This window comes from Phaseolus vulgaris, chromosome 8, assembly GCF_000499845.2.
Source record: "Phaseolus vulgaris cultivar G19833 chromosome 8, P. vulgaris v2.0, whole genome shotgun sequence".
NCBI classification, from domain to species: domain Eukaryota; kingdom Viridiplantae; phylum Streptophyta; class Magnoliopsida; order Fabales; family Fabaceae; genus Phaseolus; species Phaseolus vulgaris.
Genome location: NC_023752.2, coordinates 50,373,383 through 50,392,376, shown reverse-complemented (window position 1 = coordinate 50,392,376; position 18,994 = coordinate 50,373,383). Strand labels below are relative to the sequence as shown.

The window sequence follows — 18,994 nt, the reverse complement described above, 5'->3', positions numbered from 1 at the left end:
TATGTTGTTCCTAGAGGCTTTATGAAGTGGATTCCCAAATGTTGTAAAGGTTCAAATGATGAATGTAAACCAAATGGACCCACATTCATAAGGGGACCAAATCTTTGTACTTGAAAATCTTCTTTGTAGGAAACCTTGAAGGAGAGCATGCAGCAATGGTACCTGGACAGTGGGTGCTCAAAGCACTTGACTGGGGACAAATCAAAGTTTCTAAGCATCTCCTTTAAGCAAGAAAGACACGTTACCTATGGGGACAACAACAAGGGGAGGATTCTAGGAAGAGGATCCATAGGAGACAAAGATATCTTGGTCATCCATGATGTTCTCTATGTAGAAGGTTTAAAGCACAATCTGTTGAGCATTAGTCAATTGTGTGACAAAGGATATCAAGTTATCTTCAAAACAAACTCCTGCAAAATTTGTCTTCCCAACACAAAAGAGGTAATGTTGATTGGTAAGAGAATCAATAATGTTTATCTTTTAGATATCTTTTCTCCTTGTTCAATTGGTTGTCTTCTATCCAAGCATGATGAGTCTTGGCTTTGGCATAGAAGAATTGCTCACATTCACATGAATCACTTGAACAAATTAATATCTAAAGATCTTGTGATTGGGTTGCCCAAACTCAAGTTTGAGAAGGACCATATTTGTGAAGCTTGCCAAAAGGGGAAACAAGTGAAAAACTCTTTTAAAATAAAAAATGTTGTTTCTTCTTTAAAACCTCTTGAGCTACTTCACATGGATCTTTTTGGACCTTCAAGAACCATGAGCTTTGGTGGCAACTATTATGCTCTTGTTATTGTGGATGATTTTTCTAGGTTCACTTGGACTTTCTTCTTGGAATCAAAAAGTGATGCCTTCTCTGCATTCAAGAAGCTTGCTAGAAGATTGCAAAATACAAAGAACAACAACATAGGCTCAATAAGAAGTGATTATGGAGGTGAATTCCAAAATGAAAAGTTCAGCAAGTTTTGTGAAAAGATGGGAATTCTGCACAATTTTTCAACTCCAAGAACTCCACAACAGAATGGTGTAGTGGAAAGGTAGAACAGATCCCTTGAAGAATTAGCTAGAACAATGATAAGTGAATCTTCTCTTCCTAAGTATTTTTGGGCTGATGCAGTTAGCACCTCTTGCTATGTGATGAATAGAGTGCTAATAAGGCCAATCTTGAAGAAGACTCCTTATGAACTCTTCAATGGAAGGAAACCAAACATCAATCACCTCAGAGTTTTCGGTTGCAGCTGTTTTGTTCTCAACAATGGAAAGGAAAACCTAGGGAAATTTGATGAAAAAGTTGATCATGGTATCTTCATTGGCTATTCTCTAAATAGTCATGCATACAAAATCTACAACAAAAGGCTAATGACTGTAGAAGAGTCTGTTCATGTTGTCTTTGATGAAGTGGATCGCAAAAGCATTCAAATCTCGAAGAACAGTGCTGAAGAGGATGAGCAGAACATCAGTTTGGAGAAGCTGGACATCTGTACAGAAAAACAACCGGTTGATTGCTCGAAACAACCGATTGAAATTCTGCAGCAGAGTGAGTTGCCCAAAGAATGGAGGATTCCTAGAGATTTGTCAATGGAGAACATCATTGGGAAAATAAAGGAAAGTGTCTCTACACGTAGCTCTATCTCAAACTTTTGCAGGCACACTGCTTTTGTCTCTCAAATCGAACCAAAGTCAATTGATGAAGCTCTCAAGGATGAAAAATGTGACGTTTATGACCATCCACTCTTCATGAAAAAAAAACAATTTTTTTTAGTAAGAACCATATATTACATCGGTTAGATGACTTAACTGGTGTAATAACACTACCAGAACTTGTTACTCAGCCACAAGTTCCTCCACAACCCACGAAAGCTAGTTACCCATGTGTTTGTAAGTGGTTACTTATGTAACGTTTATGACCACCCACTCTTCATGAAAAAAAATCAATTTTTTTAATAAGAACCATATATTACATCGTTTATATGGCTTAACCGGTGTAATAACCCTACTAGAACTTGTTACCCAGCCACAGGTTCCTCGACAATGCAAAACTGATTATCCGTGTGTTTGTAAGTCATTACTTATGTGACGCATGCAAAAGTGGTTACCCGTGTGTCTATAAGTGGTTACTTATGTGACGTTTATGACCACCCACTCTTCATGAAAAAAAATCAATTTTTTTTTAATACGAATCATATATTACACTAGTTAGATGGCTTAACCGATGTAATATGGTTCATTCTGAGTAAAAAAAAATATTATACCATTTTTTTTATCAGCAAAGCATAAATGAATTAAAAGTTACATTCCAAAGGTCTTATGCTTTCCTTGTCCACTTCACCCATTCAAGATCTACTCAGCTTCATAACCAAAAAACTTTGACCCTTTGCTTATATCTACGTCCAACCAGCTCCAATAGTTCCTTTAGCAACATAAAACCAGAAAAAAACCAAATGTCACGGACTACATCACTAGAGCAAAACCTTGCCTCCAGAAAATCACACACGTCAGCACTTGCCCCACTAGGTTATACTGCTCCTTCTTACTAAAATATTACACCATTTCACTAGCTTCCCATACCTTCTGCATCAATAGAACAATACCCGCGTCAAGTAAAACACCAGAACTAGAGCAACATCATTTCTGGATCCCACCCAACACCAGATCACTCAGGACCACCATCAACCCCTTCATCCTTTTCCAACACAGCTTGACTCCTTCCTAAACCCAGTTATATATAGCTTTTGATGCAGGACATTGGATTCAGAAACCAATCCACGAAGGAATAATTAAATGAGTTTGACTTATGCTTCATCCACAACCATGATTTTAGTTGTGCCTTTTGAAACATCTCTTCCGCGTCTACTACACCTTGCTTGAACACGACCAAATTCCTATGATCCCAGATACACCTGACTATTGCTGCCCATACCCCTTTCCAAACCAGATTTTGTTTATAACTACCATGAACCAGGTAGAAACTCTCGAACCTTTATATGGTTATGTTGAACAAACAAAATACCAATCCACCTAAAACACATAGACCATACGCTCATAGCATATTTACATTCCAAGAAGAGATGTTGACAAGATTCATCCTTGGTCTAACAAAAAGCACATAGAGAAGAAGTCATCATCACCCCTCTCCTGCTCAAGCTCTTTCTTGTTGGTAATCTATCCATCATAACCCTCCATGTTGTGGTCAGCACACTAGGGAAAGCCTTAGCCTTCCATAGGTACTTGAAAACATCTGATTGGGGACCCCTTCTATGATTAACTAAGCAATCATAAGTGGAGTTCACAGTGAAACACCCCGCTCCATCATCCCTTCACACCTGGGCATCCTTCTCTTCTTTAACCAGCTTGGTCGTGGATATAAGGGTAATAAGCTCTGCCTCCAACATGGATTCACACTCAAATCTTGCATGCCTCCACCTTAAGCACCAATGCCACTTCGACTCTTCCCACTCACCTACCTCTCTCACCTTTTACCCCTGATTTAAAGACAAAATATGCAGTCTTGGAAACAAAGTTTTAAGATTAGAATTTCCAACCCACACATCCTCCCAGAACTTTACTTTGTCCCCACATCCTAGTTTCCACCCGACTTCTTTTTGAAACCACCCATCTCCTCCTCCTTCCCTGCAGACTTTAAGCAAGTCTCTCCACCACCAAGATTGAAGTTTCACAGGTATCTGCAGATATTCAAGTTCCAACCTGTACTTCAAATCCAACATCTCCTTCCACCTCCCTTTCTCATATGATATATAACGCCATCTCCATTTAGCCAGAAGTGCAAAGTTGAACTTACGAATGTCTCTTAAACCAGAACACCCTCCTTTCTTGGTTTACACAACCTTTTCCAGCTTACCCAAGCAATTTGCTTGTTCTCCTTCCCCTAACCCCAAAGAAACCTTCTTTGTATACTGACAATGCTCTTACAAACCGTATTTGGCGCTCTGAACAAGGATAGGTAATAAAGCGGAACAGAAGTCAAGACAGATTTAATAAGACATATTCTCCCTACCAATGATAAAATCTCCCTTTCCACACATTGAGCCTTGCTCTTAACTTATTCAACACAGGCTCCGAAAACTTTTTCTTCCTTGGATTCCCTCCCACTTCAAGGCCCAAATATTTAAAGGTACACCCATATGAGCACAGTTCAAGGTCTTTGTGTAGCAACCAAGACTACTTCTATGGACATTGATGCCAACGAGCTTTGACTTGTGGAAGTTAGTCTTCAAGCCTAAACCTAGCTCGAACCCCCTCAAGATAGATTTCAGGGTTACCACATTGTTGTAAGAGTCCTCACAGAAGAACACAGTGTCATCTGCAAACTGAAGAATGCACAACTCCATCTCCTTTCTACCAATCTTAATGCCAGAAAGCATATTGACCTTGGCAGCTTGCCTTACTAAGCCAGCCAAGCCTTACACTGCCACTAGGAAGAGGAACGGAGCTAAGGGGTCACCTTGCCTCAACCCTCTCGAAGGTTTGAATTCCTCCGTAGGGCTCCCATTAACCAGCACAGAAACTGTGGCACTTTTCATACAACCTCTGATCCAACTGATCCACTTACTGTGGAAGCCCATCCTTTGTAGCATATCATAAAGGAAGACCCATCTGACGGAGTCATAATCTTTGTCAAAATCCACCTTCAAATACAAGCCACTCCTCCCCCTTCCCCCTCCTTAGTGTTGAATCAAGTGTGTTCAAGCTTTGAAGAATCCAAACTCTTTGTGTTTGATGGAAGGCTGAAGGTGCTTGTTGTTGCTGAGGTGTATTAGAATAGGATCTAGGGTATATTATTTGTGTTAATCCACCTCTTGATTGAATCAAAAGCCTAAGCATTCTCAAACCTTTTTAATTGAAAGTGTTTTTCAAACTGAGTGAAAAACAACCTGTTGTTTTGTCGAAACAACCGATTGTTTTATACTTAGGTGTTTTGAGAAAGGTTGAAAACTGTTTTTGATGGTTGACTTGTCAAACCAAAACAACTGATTGATTCGAGCATTCAACCGATTGTTTGTTTCGGGACCATAACAAAAAACTGTTTTGTGCTTTGACTGAGCTTTAAATGATTTTATAACTAATTACGCTCCAGTTTTAAATGCTTTGACCAGTCTTTGTAAGCAATAAATAGTTTGTTAAGCTTTTGTAACAAACAACTAAGATTAAATCATAGAAAAACAGATTTGAGTTTTTCACTGATTTAGCTTTTGAAGAGTTGAAAGATTGCTTTGAGATTGCTTTGATCAAGAGAGAGTGGAATAGGATTTTCATCTTGTATTGATTTCAGATCATTCTGTAACAAGTGTAATCCTTTTGTACTTTGTGTAAACTCTATTGTGTAAGGCTGAGAAGTACTGTGTGTTCTTGAGGTTGTCAAGATCAACATTCTTAGTGGTGTATGTGCTGAGCCAAAGGATGTGTGTGTCTTGAAGGGATCAAGGTCACTTCTTTGGTGGTGTGTGTAAGTAATCTAGGTTTGATTGCTTAGTGGATTCCCTAGTGGTTTCTGGGAAGACTGGATGTAGCTCTTGGTTTAAGAGTGAACCAATATAAATTGTGTATGCAATCTCTCTATCCCTTGATTTCTTTAATTTCAGTTTATATTTGTTAACTGGTATAAACAACCGATTGTTTTTCTGGTGATGTGCTAAATGGCTTTGTGTTTTTGGCAAACTGAATTATGAATCAAGTTTTCTCAAAGGGATTTCATTCTAGACTAAAAAGTTTGCGAAAACCCTCTTTAAACCATTCACCCCCCTTTCTAGTTTAAAGCCATACATTCTAACAATTGGCATCAAGAGCTTGGTTCTTGAAATTTATTAAAGTGTGATCGTAAAACTGTTTTTATATGGCTGATAGATTACCTTTCGGGGAAGGTGCTTCAATCAACAGACCACCTCTGTTTTGTGGTTTGAACTACCAATTTTGGAAAATCAGAATGAAAATCTTTGTTTAATCTCTTGACAAAGGTATTTTTTATGCAATTGAAAATGGCCCCTTTGTTCCAGAATTTGAAAAAGATGGGTCTTCCATTGAAAAACCTTGGTCTCAATTGACTAATTCTGAAAGCAAGAAGGCCAAATTTGATTGCATTTATAAAAACATAATAACTTCTACCTTGAATTCAGATGAATTTTTAGGGTCTCTCAATGCAAATCCGCAAAGGAAATGTGGGACACCTTGGAGGTAACTCATGAAGGTACCAATGAGGTGAAAAGTGCCAGAAAGCATACTCTAATCCAAGAGTATGAAATGTTCAGAATGCTCAAGGGTGAGACTATTGCTGAAGTTCAAAAGAGGTTCACTCACATCATTAACCACCTCATGAGCCTTGAGAAAACCTTTGAAAAAGAAGAGTTAAACATCAAGATCCTCAAATGTCTTGATAGATCTTGGCAACCTAAGGTAACTGCTATATCTGAATCAAAAGATCTAACATCATTGAGTATGGCTTCTTTGTTTGGCAAGCTTAGGGAACATGAGTTAGAGATGAATAGACTCAATGTTCAAGAAAGTGAAGACAAGCATGTAAGGAGTATTTCCTTAAAAGCTGCCAAGCACAAAACCAAACAAGAATCCAGTGATGAAAGTGATGAAGAGAACCTTAGTTTGCTATCTAGAAAGTTTAGCAAATTCTTGAAAAGGAACCGCAACAAAGACACCAACAAAGAAAGGTATGGAAACAAAAAATCCAATGATTTTAATTCCAATAACTATACTTGTTTTGGTTGTGGTGAGCAAGGGCACATAAAGGCAGATTGCCCAAATAAAGAAAGCAAGGAGAAGAAGTCAAGCTACAAAGAAAAGAAGGGAAAGTAAAAAAGGGCCTACATAGCATGGGATGAGAATGAAGTCTCCTCATCAAGCTCATCATCAAGTGAAGAAGAAAAGGCAAACATATGCTTGATTGCAGAAGGAGATGATGAGTGATGCAACTCAAGTGATGTAAGTTCATGTGCTTCTCTAAATGTTGAAAATTATAGTGAATTGCTTGAAGCTTTTCAAGAAACACATGATGAAGCTAATAGATTGGTTCTTTCAAACAACTGATTAAAAGAGCTTAACAGCTGACTTGAAAAGAGAGTTAAGGCACTTGAAGAAGAGTTGGAAAAATCAAAAAGTGATTTTGAAAATCTGGAAACTCATTGCAAAAACTCTTCTTGCAAGTGTGACACTCCCATTTGTGAAAATTGTGAAAATCTTGAAAAGAAAGTGCATTATCTTGTTAGCACTGTGGATAAGCTTTCAAAAGGAAAATCCAACTTTGAGAATGTCTTGGCATCTCAAAATTGTGTTTTTGGAAGAGCTGGATTAGGTTTTAATCCACAAAACAAGCAAGATAAGTTTTCACAGAATTTTTCAAAACAGCCAGTAAAACAATCGATTGTTAAGTCAAAACAACCGGTTGTTACATGCTTTTATTGCATGAAGAAAGGCCATTATGTTAGATTCTGCAAAATAAGGAAATTTTCTGTTCCCAGAGGTTTTATGAAATGGATTCCCAAAGGTTGTGAGGTTTCAAATGATAAATATAAACCAAATGGACCCACATTTGTAAGGGGACCAAACCTTGTTGCTTGAATTCATGTTTATGCAGGGAATCTAGAAGAACATGAGGCACTGAGTCATCTGATCAGGTTCTTGGAAGGAAAAGATTAACATTGAAGCTGAATCAATGTTATGTATTAGTCCAAGGTTATCAAATAGTCAAAAGAGGCTTCTTGATCACAAACCAATGACTCATTGAAGGAACTTCATAAAGGATAAGACCTTCCTTATCTCTATCTTTAATTCTTTTTTAAAATCATATTCATGCTTAATATCTCTGGTTAAATGCTCAATTTCATCTACATTGAATCATATCTGTTCATTCTTAAAAATTCAAAATCTATTTTACTGCTGCAGAAAAACAACCGATTGTTTTCTCTCTGACAGCACTGTGAAAGAATGAATTTAATTCTTTTCTGAATTCTGTCAGTTGCAGATCTCAATTATGAAAGAATCCTTAGTCAATAAAGCAGTGTTGAAAGTTGATCACGTTCTAGAGGAAGTTACAACATGTCATAAAGGAATATATTCCAAAATCTTAAAAATTTAAGAGCCTTTATGACTAGTCAAAGATCACATGTGATGACCATGTGATTTTCTGCTTTTTCTGACGTTTTCTGTGCAGGTCTTGGTCAAGTCTTTTCTCTTTGAAGATTGAAACCCAATCACATCAATTGAATGCAGTTTGGTTCTGCTTTTCTTTAAATTCTGGTGCAGTTGTTCTCTCTCACAAGAACAATCAATTGAGCCATCTCTTGCAACATCTATTGCTCTCTTTGTGTGAGTCTTCTTTGCCTCTTTTTCTGCCATCATGGAATCAACTCCTCCTACATCAAAGAGGGTCAAAACCAGAGCTGTGAGGTCTGGAGGGAGACTAGATGGCTGGTTTTCTGGAGACAATAAACTCATTGAAAAGTATCGTTTTGAAACTAGCACAAAGGTGATCAACAACCCCAAAGTTGTTTCCTTTGATTAGCTGAAAAGACAAAAGCTAGACAATGTGAGGAAGCTACTCAAGGACCAGCTGTTGAGAAGGTTCTTGAAGATGAAGGGAAAACTACATCAATCTCAAGTTTGAGGGAAACAATCTTGTTTCTCATGTGAAGGGAGTTGACATGGAAATCACTCATGATGTGTGGGCTGCTGTAGCTGGCCAGAAATATGTTGGTCTAAGAATCAACAAGGGAAATCTTGGAGTAGTGGAGGATTTTAACAAAGTCCAATACTACAAGAGTTGCTTGAAGAATTAAAATGCCCAAGTGAGAACTTGTTCGGTTGGAGGACTAAAGCTAGATGAAAGGGTGCTTGCTCTTATTGTAACTTGGATTCTTACTCCAAGGGGGAGCAACCATTCTGTCCTAACAGAAGAAGACCTTATATACATCTACTGCATCATGAAGAAGATCAAAATCAACTGGATCCACATCTTTAAAGAACACATGCAAAAAGCCATGAGGTTAAGTGATTACCACTATCCATATGTTGTTTTAATCTCTAAATTCTTGCTCTATTTTGAAGTGAATCTTGAAGATGAGTCATCTGAGCTGGTTAAGCCAACACAAGAGATGAACAATGGCTCTCTTAGCAAGATGGGATTCACCAAAATAAATGGGAAATGGGTGAGCAAAGAAGGTGATCATGGTGCTTCATTAAGTGCTGCAGCTGCTGATTTTGATGAAGAAGATCAAGCTGCTGACATGGATTTTCACCATGAAGAATAGCCTGAAACCAATCTAGGTGCTAGAACCAGTGCAGAAAATCAAGGAGATGAAATGTCATCCATGTCTTCTTTTGGAAGATACATGGTGAATAGGCTTGATGGTTTTGCCGAGAATTAAAGGAATCTTCATGATTTGTGTGTGAACAACTTCCAGAGTATAGACAACAGATTCAACAACATGGATACACGGTTTATGACCTTGGATGAACAGATAGAAGGTGTCCAGAATCAGATTTTTGATCTCTAGTATGGCAAGGATGATTAAAGGAAAAACAACCGGTTGAATTCACGAAACAACCGATTGTTTATTGCCTTATATCAGTTTAAGAGCTTTTGTTTTAAATCTTTGTATAATCTGGAACAATTATCTTTTTATCTCTTCTTATTGTCTATTTGTGAAGACAAATAGGGGGAGATTTTATGTTGTGTTGTCTTTCATTATCTTTTTTTTTTTGCAAACTCTATGTTGTGTTTGAGTGTTTAAGTAAGCCTTATTTATGCTGCTGATCTGTTGTTTTTGCTCTAACCTTCTATCAGAGATATTGTGCTTTGCTTAAACTTTGTTTTGCAGGAACTGCTTCAGATTCAATCAATTTCAACACAAGCAACCTGGGATTTGTCTTCATCAAATAGGGGGAGATTGTTGAATCAAGTGTGTTCAAGCTTTGAAGAATCCAAACCCTTTGTGTTTGATGGAAGAATGAAGGTGTTTGTTGTTGCTGAGGTGTATTAGAATAGGATCTAGGGTAGATTATTTGTGTTAATCCACTCTTGATTGAATCCAAAGCTTAAGCATTCTCAAACCTTTTTAATTGAAAGTGTTTTTCAAACTAAGTGAAAAACAACCTGTTGTTTTGTCGAAACAACCGATTGTTTTATACTTAGGTGTTTTGAGAAAGGTTGAAAACTGTTTTTGATGGTTGACTTGCTGTCTAACCAAAACAACCGATTGATTCGAGCATTCAACCGATTGTTTGTTTTGGGACCATAACAGAAAACTGTTTTGTGCTTTGATTGAGCTTTAAATGATTTTATAACTAATTACGCTCCAGTTTTAAATGCTTTGACCAGTCTTTGTAAGCAATAAATAGTTTGTTAAGCTTTTGTAACAAACAACTAAGATTAAATCATAGAAAAACAGATTTGAGTTTTTCACTAATTTAGCTTTTGAAGAGTTGAAAGATTTCTTTGAGATTGCTTTGATCAAGAGAGAGTGGAATAGGATTTTCATCTTGTATTGATTTCAGATCATTCTGTAACAAGTGTAATCCTTCTATACTTTGTGTAAACTCTGTTGTGTAAGGCTGAGAAGTGTTGTGTTCTTGAGGTGTTTAAGATCAACATTCTTAATGGGAGTGTGTGTCTTAAGGGGATCAAGGTCACTTCTTTGGTGGTGTGTGTAAGTAATCTAGGTTTGATTGCTTAGTGGATTCCCTAATGGTTTCTGGGAAGACTGGATGTAGCTCTTGGTTTAAGAGTGAACCAGTATAAATTGTGTGTGCAATCTCTCTATCCCTTGAACTCTTTAATTTCAGTTTATACTTGTTAACTGGTATAAACAACCGATTGTTTTTCTGGTGCTGTGCTAAATTGCTTTGTGTTTTTGGCAAACTGAATTCTGAATCAAGTTTTCTAAAAGGGATTTCATTCTAGACTAAAAAGTTTGCAAAAACCCTCTTTAAACCCTTCACCCCACCTCTAGTTTAAAGCCATATATTCTAACACTTAGGTCCTCTATCACTTCATTAACCATCAACACGTTGTCAAGAATCCCTCTGTCCTTTATAAAAGCCGATTGACATTCATCAATAATTGAGGTAGGGCATTCTTTATTCTGGCAACCAACACCTTAGAGATAATTTTGTAGATAGCGCCTACCAGGGATATCAGGCGATACTGTTCTAGATTTACAGGGTCCCTACCTTTAGGAACTGAAGCTATAAACGAAGCATTTCAGCCCTTCCGGATAGAGCCAGTTGAGTGAAAGAAGACCAACGCTGCCATAAACTCTTCTTTTATAAACTCCCAACTTTTCTTGATGAAATTAAAATTGAACCCATCGGGTCAGGGCTCTTTGACCCTTCACAATGCCACACCGCTTCTCTTACTTCTTTCTCAGAAAAATCCGCCACCAAGCTCATATTATCTTCCTGTGTTAAGGACTTAAACTCGACCCCATCAAGTCTTACTCCAAAGTCTCCTGTTGCTTTAAATCTATTTTCAAACAACTTCTTTGCTTCTGCACGGACTGTACATGGTTCCTCACACCATAGGCCCCCCACCTCAACACCTTTTACATCATTTCTAAGGCGTCTCCATCTCAAAGAAGAATGATAGAATTTTGTACAAGAGTCTCCATTCTTAAGCCAGCTAGCTCTAGCTTTTTGACATAAGAGGGATTCCATCCTTTTATCACTCCCCTTTAAACGACTCAACAACCCAATCCTTCTCAGCCTCTCGTTCGCCGCTACCACACCATTGCAAGCTTGGCGATCTAAACCCTCTAACTCCTGCAAAATCATTTTTTTAGAGGTCTCAATGTTGCCGAACACATTCCAAACCTTCAAATTGCCCTTCAACCGTTTTAGCTTTTCTTTTATCATAAAAAACGCATTCCCCTGAACTGGGTAAGAAATCCATTTTTCCTTCACCATCGCGAAGAAACCCTTTTCCATAAACCAGACATCAAGAGTTCTAAAAGATTTGGGACCCCAGTCCTTAACCATGAATTTCACCACTAAGGCACAATGGTCAGAAACTTCCCTACTTTGCACATACTGCTTACAGATAGGCCATTTTAGCAACCATTCTTCAGACATTAGCACTCTGTCTAACCTGCTCATAGCCTTACCATTAGGGTTAAACCACGTATATTGCGTACCTACACAAGGTAATTCAATCAGCAGATTTGTATCGATGAAGTTATTAAAATCTTTAAGCTCGCTTGCTTGATTGTCCCTCATATTAACTCCTTTCCTTTCACTTCGCTTTCATATGACATTAAAATCACCACAGAAGCATCAAACCAGGTCTCAGGATGTTAGTAAGAACCGATGTACTATATTCTTTTTTACCCTATTTTGAAGCTCACGTTCCTCATTCGCGTGCAATCTTACTTTGCTACGTCATTGTCACGTCTGCAACATCAAATGTATGTTAACGTTAGAGGTTGTCAATATATCAAGACTCTATTTACTATACTAATTTAATATATCAAGACTCTATTTACTATACTAATTTAACAACGGCATGATCATTGAACCTTCGATCCAATAGTTCAACTGTTCGCTATAATAACACTTGCTTTCAAGAAGTGAATTAATTAATTTTCTGTCGCTGGTTGGCGCATCCATTTTCAGCTAGAAATTACATTCCTAGTACATCAATCAAAAGAAAAACAAAACGTTGAAACAGAAGTACGATTTAGATACAAGAATTGCATCATGGATGTTGCCTAATTGATGGTAAGAGTTTATTAATTTGATTCAGATCCTTATACGTTCCAAATAAGTCTTTGTTTCGAGTTCATTGTTTTGCTGAAGCAGTATATGTAATCTCTGTATTTGATGGCACGATATAGTGCTAGATTATCATCTCCTACCAGCTCTGGCGCAGGACTCACTATGGTATCAAGATTGGGTCCATGTGCAGTGCCAACGGAGATTCTAGTGCCTTTTGTGTTCACTACAACACGATGAACAACGCTCTTGTATTTCCCATTCGTCAATATCTGACCACAAAAATTGCAGATTCATTATTTGCTCAAAGCTGAAAGTAAAGTGCATGCAAGAATAGGGAATGAATTTTGTTTCACCTCCATCTGATCCCCAGTAATGATGAGAAAGGAGTTGGGTAAGGGGTTGACAGGAATCCACTTGCCCTTGTGTTGAATTTGAAGCCCTCCAAGCTGGTTTTGCTGCAGAAGAGTGAGAAGCCCATGGTCTGTGTGTGTAGGAAGACCCATTACAAGTTCAGGCTTAGGGCATGGTGGGTAACAGTTGATAACAAGCATCTTGCACCCCAACTCTACATTCATGCTTTTGTGTATGTAGTTTTCTTCAAGCCCTAAGCTTAGAGATATTCCTTTCAGCAACTCTTCAACCACTTCCTTACCCTTTCTGCTGTATTCCTCTAAAGTTTCCCTGCAACCATTCAACGCCAAAAACAATGATTGACAAAGCAAAATTTTCTTATACAATATTATGTCATCAAACCAAACAAATTAAAACAAATAAAGCATTATCTAAAAAAATCAAGGCTACCTAAGTCCTTAATTACGTTTTGTTTTTCAAATTATTTTTTCTTTAATAATTTTTTTTTGCTTATTTAGATGTTGCATGGAATTCGACTGAAAGAATCCAAATGACCTCTTATTAGATTATATAAAAAAAATTTGAAATCATGATTGTCTCTGATTTTTTTGGTGGAGCATCATGGAGCAAACGAAAGTAGTTAACTGAAGTTGTTAATTTCAATTTGTTTTTCATAACTTAAATTTTATAAAAAAAATAAATTTATAAAACATTCATGTTTTTAATTATTTTAAAAAGATATATTTCGAGTATTTTCGAAGAAAGTTATTATATCTTCTTTTCAAAAATAAAAGTTTTTTTTTCGAAAATTATAAATAAAAAATGAACTTAAACTATGAAATTAATTTTACATCTTTTTAAAAATACTCTTTTCAAAATCTTAAATCATTACATCGACCACTGTATTACAGATTATAGTGCACAATTTAAAGGGTGAGACTCGCCTTTTTCCTCACCTTTTTCAATGAGATACCCATCATACTTTCTTTTCTTCTTTATTGAGATATACATCTTTGACTTTAATATTGTTTCTTCTTTATTGAGATGTACACAAAGACTGCCTTTTTTTTTTCTTTATTGAGATGTACATCTTTCACAATTACTTTAATTTTGTTTTTCTTTTAATTGTTTCAAACTATTCTTACCTGATCTGTATATGAATATTTTATTTTCAACTATCCTTATCAATCTACCACTTTTACTTTCATCTCTAAATTGAATATCAATAGTATATTTTTAAGAAACTAATAATTGAAATTTATAATAAATATACAATTTATATAATATTGATCTGTAATATTGATATTTTTAAAATATTATTATAAGCTTTATTTGTATAAATAAATAAATATTAATCTGACAACAGTTTAAAATAAAATAAAAAAATATTATTAAAAGAGCATTCTAATAAAAAGGTAAACAGGAATTTTACTATGTGAACTGTTAATTTATATCTAAAATTTTAAACTAGAAAACACACTAGTAATATTTGGAAAATAGTAGAAAATGTTGATCATATAATAGTTAATAACTAATATATATATATATATATATATATATATATCAATAATGTAAAACTACTCTACTAATATTTATAATTTCAGTTATAAATATTTATGTATGATAAGTTATTTAATTTTATAATATTTATCTTAAAATAATATTAATGATTATTTTTAATTGATTTTCAATATAAAAAGTTATCACTAAAAAAATCATTAAATATAGAGAAAACAATAATTAGTAACTTAAATACTATTTTATAAATTAAAAAACTATTTTATAAATTTATATTAGTAATAGAAATTAATTTATATATCAATGATTTTTTAGTTTATAAAATACTATCTAACTTAGTTAATATAAATATAGTAATTAATTTTTTTTTAAAAAAATTAATTATTATTTGGTAATTTTCTAATAATATAATATCAATAAATAAAACTATTATCAGTGTATGTCTATAATTAATTATACCTCCATCTGATTTTATATTTAATATCACATTAATAATAACAATATTTTTTTTCATAAACTCGAAAATAGAAAATGGGGTAATCTTATTACGTGGGCTGGTCCATATCGCACACTTCTTTGTCTCCCATTAGGTTTAAGAACTTCTCTTTTTCACCAACAATAGTGCTGTACTGAGTGGTGCAAGTCGGACATATAGGAGAGGGTTTTTCATTAGTTTATGAAGTCCAAAATTCAAATATTCTTCTTTCTTTTTCTTTTCTTAAAATTAAGATTTTAGACGCTGCAATGCAATATTTTTTGATCGGTTTAGAATGTCTTGTTTTGGAGTGTTGGAATTATAACTGAAGTGGGTTCATCGATGGAAAGTAGCTAGAGGAGGTGGGGTTCCTTGTTATGATGTTGGTGCTGCTTCATTTTCATATTTGTTTTCATCAAAAGGAGAAAATATACTTCAACATATAACTCGGAAAACTTTGTGATTACGAAAATCTAGATGTGCAAAAGATAAGATAAACTGCGTCGACTACTTTAAAACTTCCTTGTGGAGAGTTTCATGCATGTGTGTTTTCCCTCTCTTTTCTGAACTTGATATTATAAAAATGTATAAAGAAAAAAACTTGCTAAAATTGTTCTAGTGGGGAGAAATTGAGTAACTTAGTTTTAAGGTTTAATCTCAGTTGTTACTATATATAAGAAAAACATCACAACCATACTAAGGAAATCATATAATTGTTAGGAAAATAGTAGGTGGTTTAAAATCCAATATAACTCCAAATCCAAATAAATGGAATGGATTTAAAATCCATATCCATTTTAACTAGATAAAATTTATTTGATTTTTTTAAAAATTCATTTAAAGTGGATTAATCATTCACTTTGTTAATTATATTAAATCCACTTTGTCAATTAATTTTGATAATACAACATCGGTCCATTCGACATCGGTCCAGACCTGAACGACATGAAATTGACCCGGGTTCGGACGACTCAAAATCGGCCTGAATCCGAACGACTCGACATTGGTCCAGACCCGCTAGGCTCGACATCGGTTCAGGCTTGCTCGGCTTGACATCGGCCCAGGCCCGCTAGGCTCGACATCGACTAGGGACCGCTCGGGTCGACATCGGGCCGGAACTGCTCAACTCGACATGGGTCTGGGACTGCTTGGCTCAGCATGGGCTTGGGCCCGCTCGGCTCGACATCGGCCCAGGCCCGCTCGGCTCAACATCAGCCCGGACTTGCTCAACTCGATATCGGCCCGGGCCCGTTCAGCCTAACATCGGCCTGGGCTCGCTCAACTTGACAATGGCCCGGGCCCGCTCAGCTCAACATTGGCCTCGATCCGCTCGGCTTGACATCGACCCGGGCCCGTTCGTGTCGACATCGGCCAAGGCCCGCTCGACTCGACATCAGCCCGGACTCGCTCAACTCGACATCTGTTCGGGCTCGGACGACTCGATATCGACCCGGGATTGCTCGGCTGGACATCGGCCTGGGCCCGCTCGACTCGACATGGGCTCGGGACTGCTCGGCTCAACATTGGCCCAGACCCGCTTGGCTCAATATCGACCTTGGCTTGCTCAGCTCACCATTGGTCCGGACCTGATCGGCTCGACATCGGCCTGGGCGTGCTCGGCTCGACATTAGCCATGGCCCAGTCGTCTAGATATCGGCCCAGGCCTGCCGACTCGATATCAAACCCAAAAGACTCAGCTCGACATGGTGTTGGACCGGCTCGACTAGACATTAGTCTGGGCTAACTCGATTCGATATCGGTCCTGGCCAACTCGGATCGACTCAATATCAGCCACTCAACTTGACTTGGCCTAGGGTTGACTTGGCTCGACTTTGGCCGGAATGACTTGGCTCGACTTTGGCTCATACTGACTCGATTCGACTTGGACTCGGACGACTTGGCTTGACGTGGACTTGAGTCAACTTTGCTCAACCTGGGCTCGGATTGTCTTGGCTCAACCTGGATCGGGGCAAGTCAAAATCCAACCCAAAATACAATTTGGATAATCAAAAAATGTATCCAATTTATATCTAATCCATATCCAATTAAATGGACTTGGCCTAGGGTTGACTTGGCTCGACTTTGGCCGGAATGACTTGGCTCGACTTTGGCTCATACTGACTCGATTCGACTTGGACTCGGACGACTTGGCTTGACGTGGACTTGAGTCAACTTTGCTCAACCTGGGCTCGGATTGTCTTGGCTCAACCTGGATCGGGGCAAGTCAAAATCCAACCCAAAATACAATTTGGATAATCAAAAAATGTATCCAATTTATATCTAATCCATATCCAATTAAATGGATTAAATTTAAAATCCAAAATTATGGATTTGGATTTGAGATAAATCCATTTAAATGGATTACAACTAATAGAGATTTGGATAATAATGGATTAGATTTTGCAATTTGAAACTTTTACCCTTAGAAAATACATATATGTTTGACTCTACTTTAGAATAAAAATAATAAATTTAAATAATATATAAAAATAATAAAGTGATATAAAAGCTAGCTCTCACTTATATAAGTAAAAGAATAGACTAAGATTTATTTTGGAAGGTTCAGGGCTAAAAAATTGTTAGAAGAACTTGTATTTAGTAGAATAAATATGCTTTTTCAGTAGAAAAAATGATAGAAGTTGGTGTAGTTTGATATGAGAGAAAGTTTGGGTAAGAAAAGAAAAAGTGTGGGGAGAAGGTACCTAAGATCAGGAGGCTTAGAAGGAGCATTGAAGTGAGGATGAACAAGACATTTGAGATAATCTCTCCAGAAAAGTGTCTTGTCCACCATGACATTGAAGCTTGTTCCATATCTTATTGGATCAAGTATCTTCTTTCCTGCGAACTCCATTTTTTCTTCCTTGCTCAGATCAAAGAAGCTCTGACCTTCCCTAAGCACCTTCTCCCTTAGTGTCTCCGATACACCGTGATTGATTACCTATATAAGCAGTTCAAAGTCAACAAAAGGAAGGAACTCCAACATGCAAGTGGACATGTTAAAACATACATATAAGGTTTGAGGTTTAAACATGTGAATACCATAAAGAAACCCCAATCACGACATTTATCGCCTAGTTGTTGGATTGCCTTAGAGCGTTCATTGGAATTGGAAGAGGTGAGTTGGTGAAAATCAATTGTTGGAATGTTCTCTGTCTCATAATACAACATGGAATCTTCGGGGGTTTTATGGCAAACGTAGTTGGAGGGAACAGAGACCATAGTACTCGATTCAACTAATTCCTTAACACTAAACATCTTTAATTTCTCCTCGAAGTGATTCTTCTCTTTCTGGGGGTTTAGGTGACAGAATGGAGTAATTTGAGTAAAACTGTAACTTTGTATGCTATGTAGTTATATAAATTTTCGTATGAAGGACCTTATATAACCAAAGAAGAGGAATTTTATATTATATAAAAATAGATTCATGATTAACGTATATGGTGTTCTTTTTTATAATCAATAAGAAATTTTATAAAATGAGGGAATGGAATTGACTCAATCCATATACATAAAACTCAAATCTTAGAATTGAACACTATATCTATAAATGGGCTAACACATAATCAGTGTCCCTAATCAAATTGTTCTTTTATCAGTATAAATCTTAGTTAATCACAGACTTACAAGTCTTACAAAATTAATTACCCTCAATCCAGACAATACAAAAAAAGACACGATTGTGCCTCTATAGGGACAACGTACATAGCTAACAAGAGAGTCAATTATTGTTATTTCCCGATGTTTACTTGTGTAGCAAATTGATGTTGTCCACCCCTCGTATGATTATTTCATTGAAGCCATCCCTTTGGTAATTGAAGGTACAGTGTGTAGTGCATGTTCCTGCAACCTGCCTGCATAAGATGCTTGAACCCACATATTAGCATAAGAAAGAACAGTCAAGGCACAAAACGA

At 36.7% G+C, this 18,994-nt stretch overlaps 2 protein-coding genes across 2 annotated transcripts; both read right to left on the bottom strand.

Annotated features, from left to right (window-relative positions):
• Positions 1-11,292: 11,292 nt before the first annotated feature.
• Positions 11,293-12,240, bottom strand: LOC137825303 (uncharacterized). Its single transcript, XM_068630977.1, has one exon. It carries the CDS (start codon positions 12,238-12,240, stop codon positions 11,293-11,295), a length of 948 nt encoding a protein of 315 aa, XP_068487078.1.
• Positions 12,241-12,581: 341 nt separating this feature from the next.
• Positions 12,582-18,429, bottom strand: LOC137826388 (2-oxoglutarate-dependent dioxygenase 19-like). Its single transcript, XM_068632339.1, has 4 exons — positions 18,122-18,429; positions 17,785-18,020; positions 13,092-13,419; positions 12,582-13,007 (listed from the first exon to the last, which is right to left on the bottom strand). Exons 1-4 carry the CDS (start codon positions 18,335-18,337, stop codon positions 12,771-12,773), a joined length of 1,017 nt encoding a protein of 338 aa, XP_068488440.1. The 5' UTR covers positions 18,338-18,429; the 3' UTR covers positions 12,582-12,770.
• Positions 18,430-18,994: the final 565 nt, after the last annotated feature.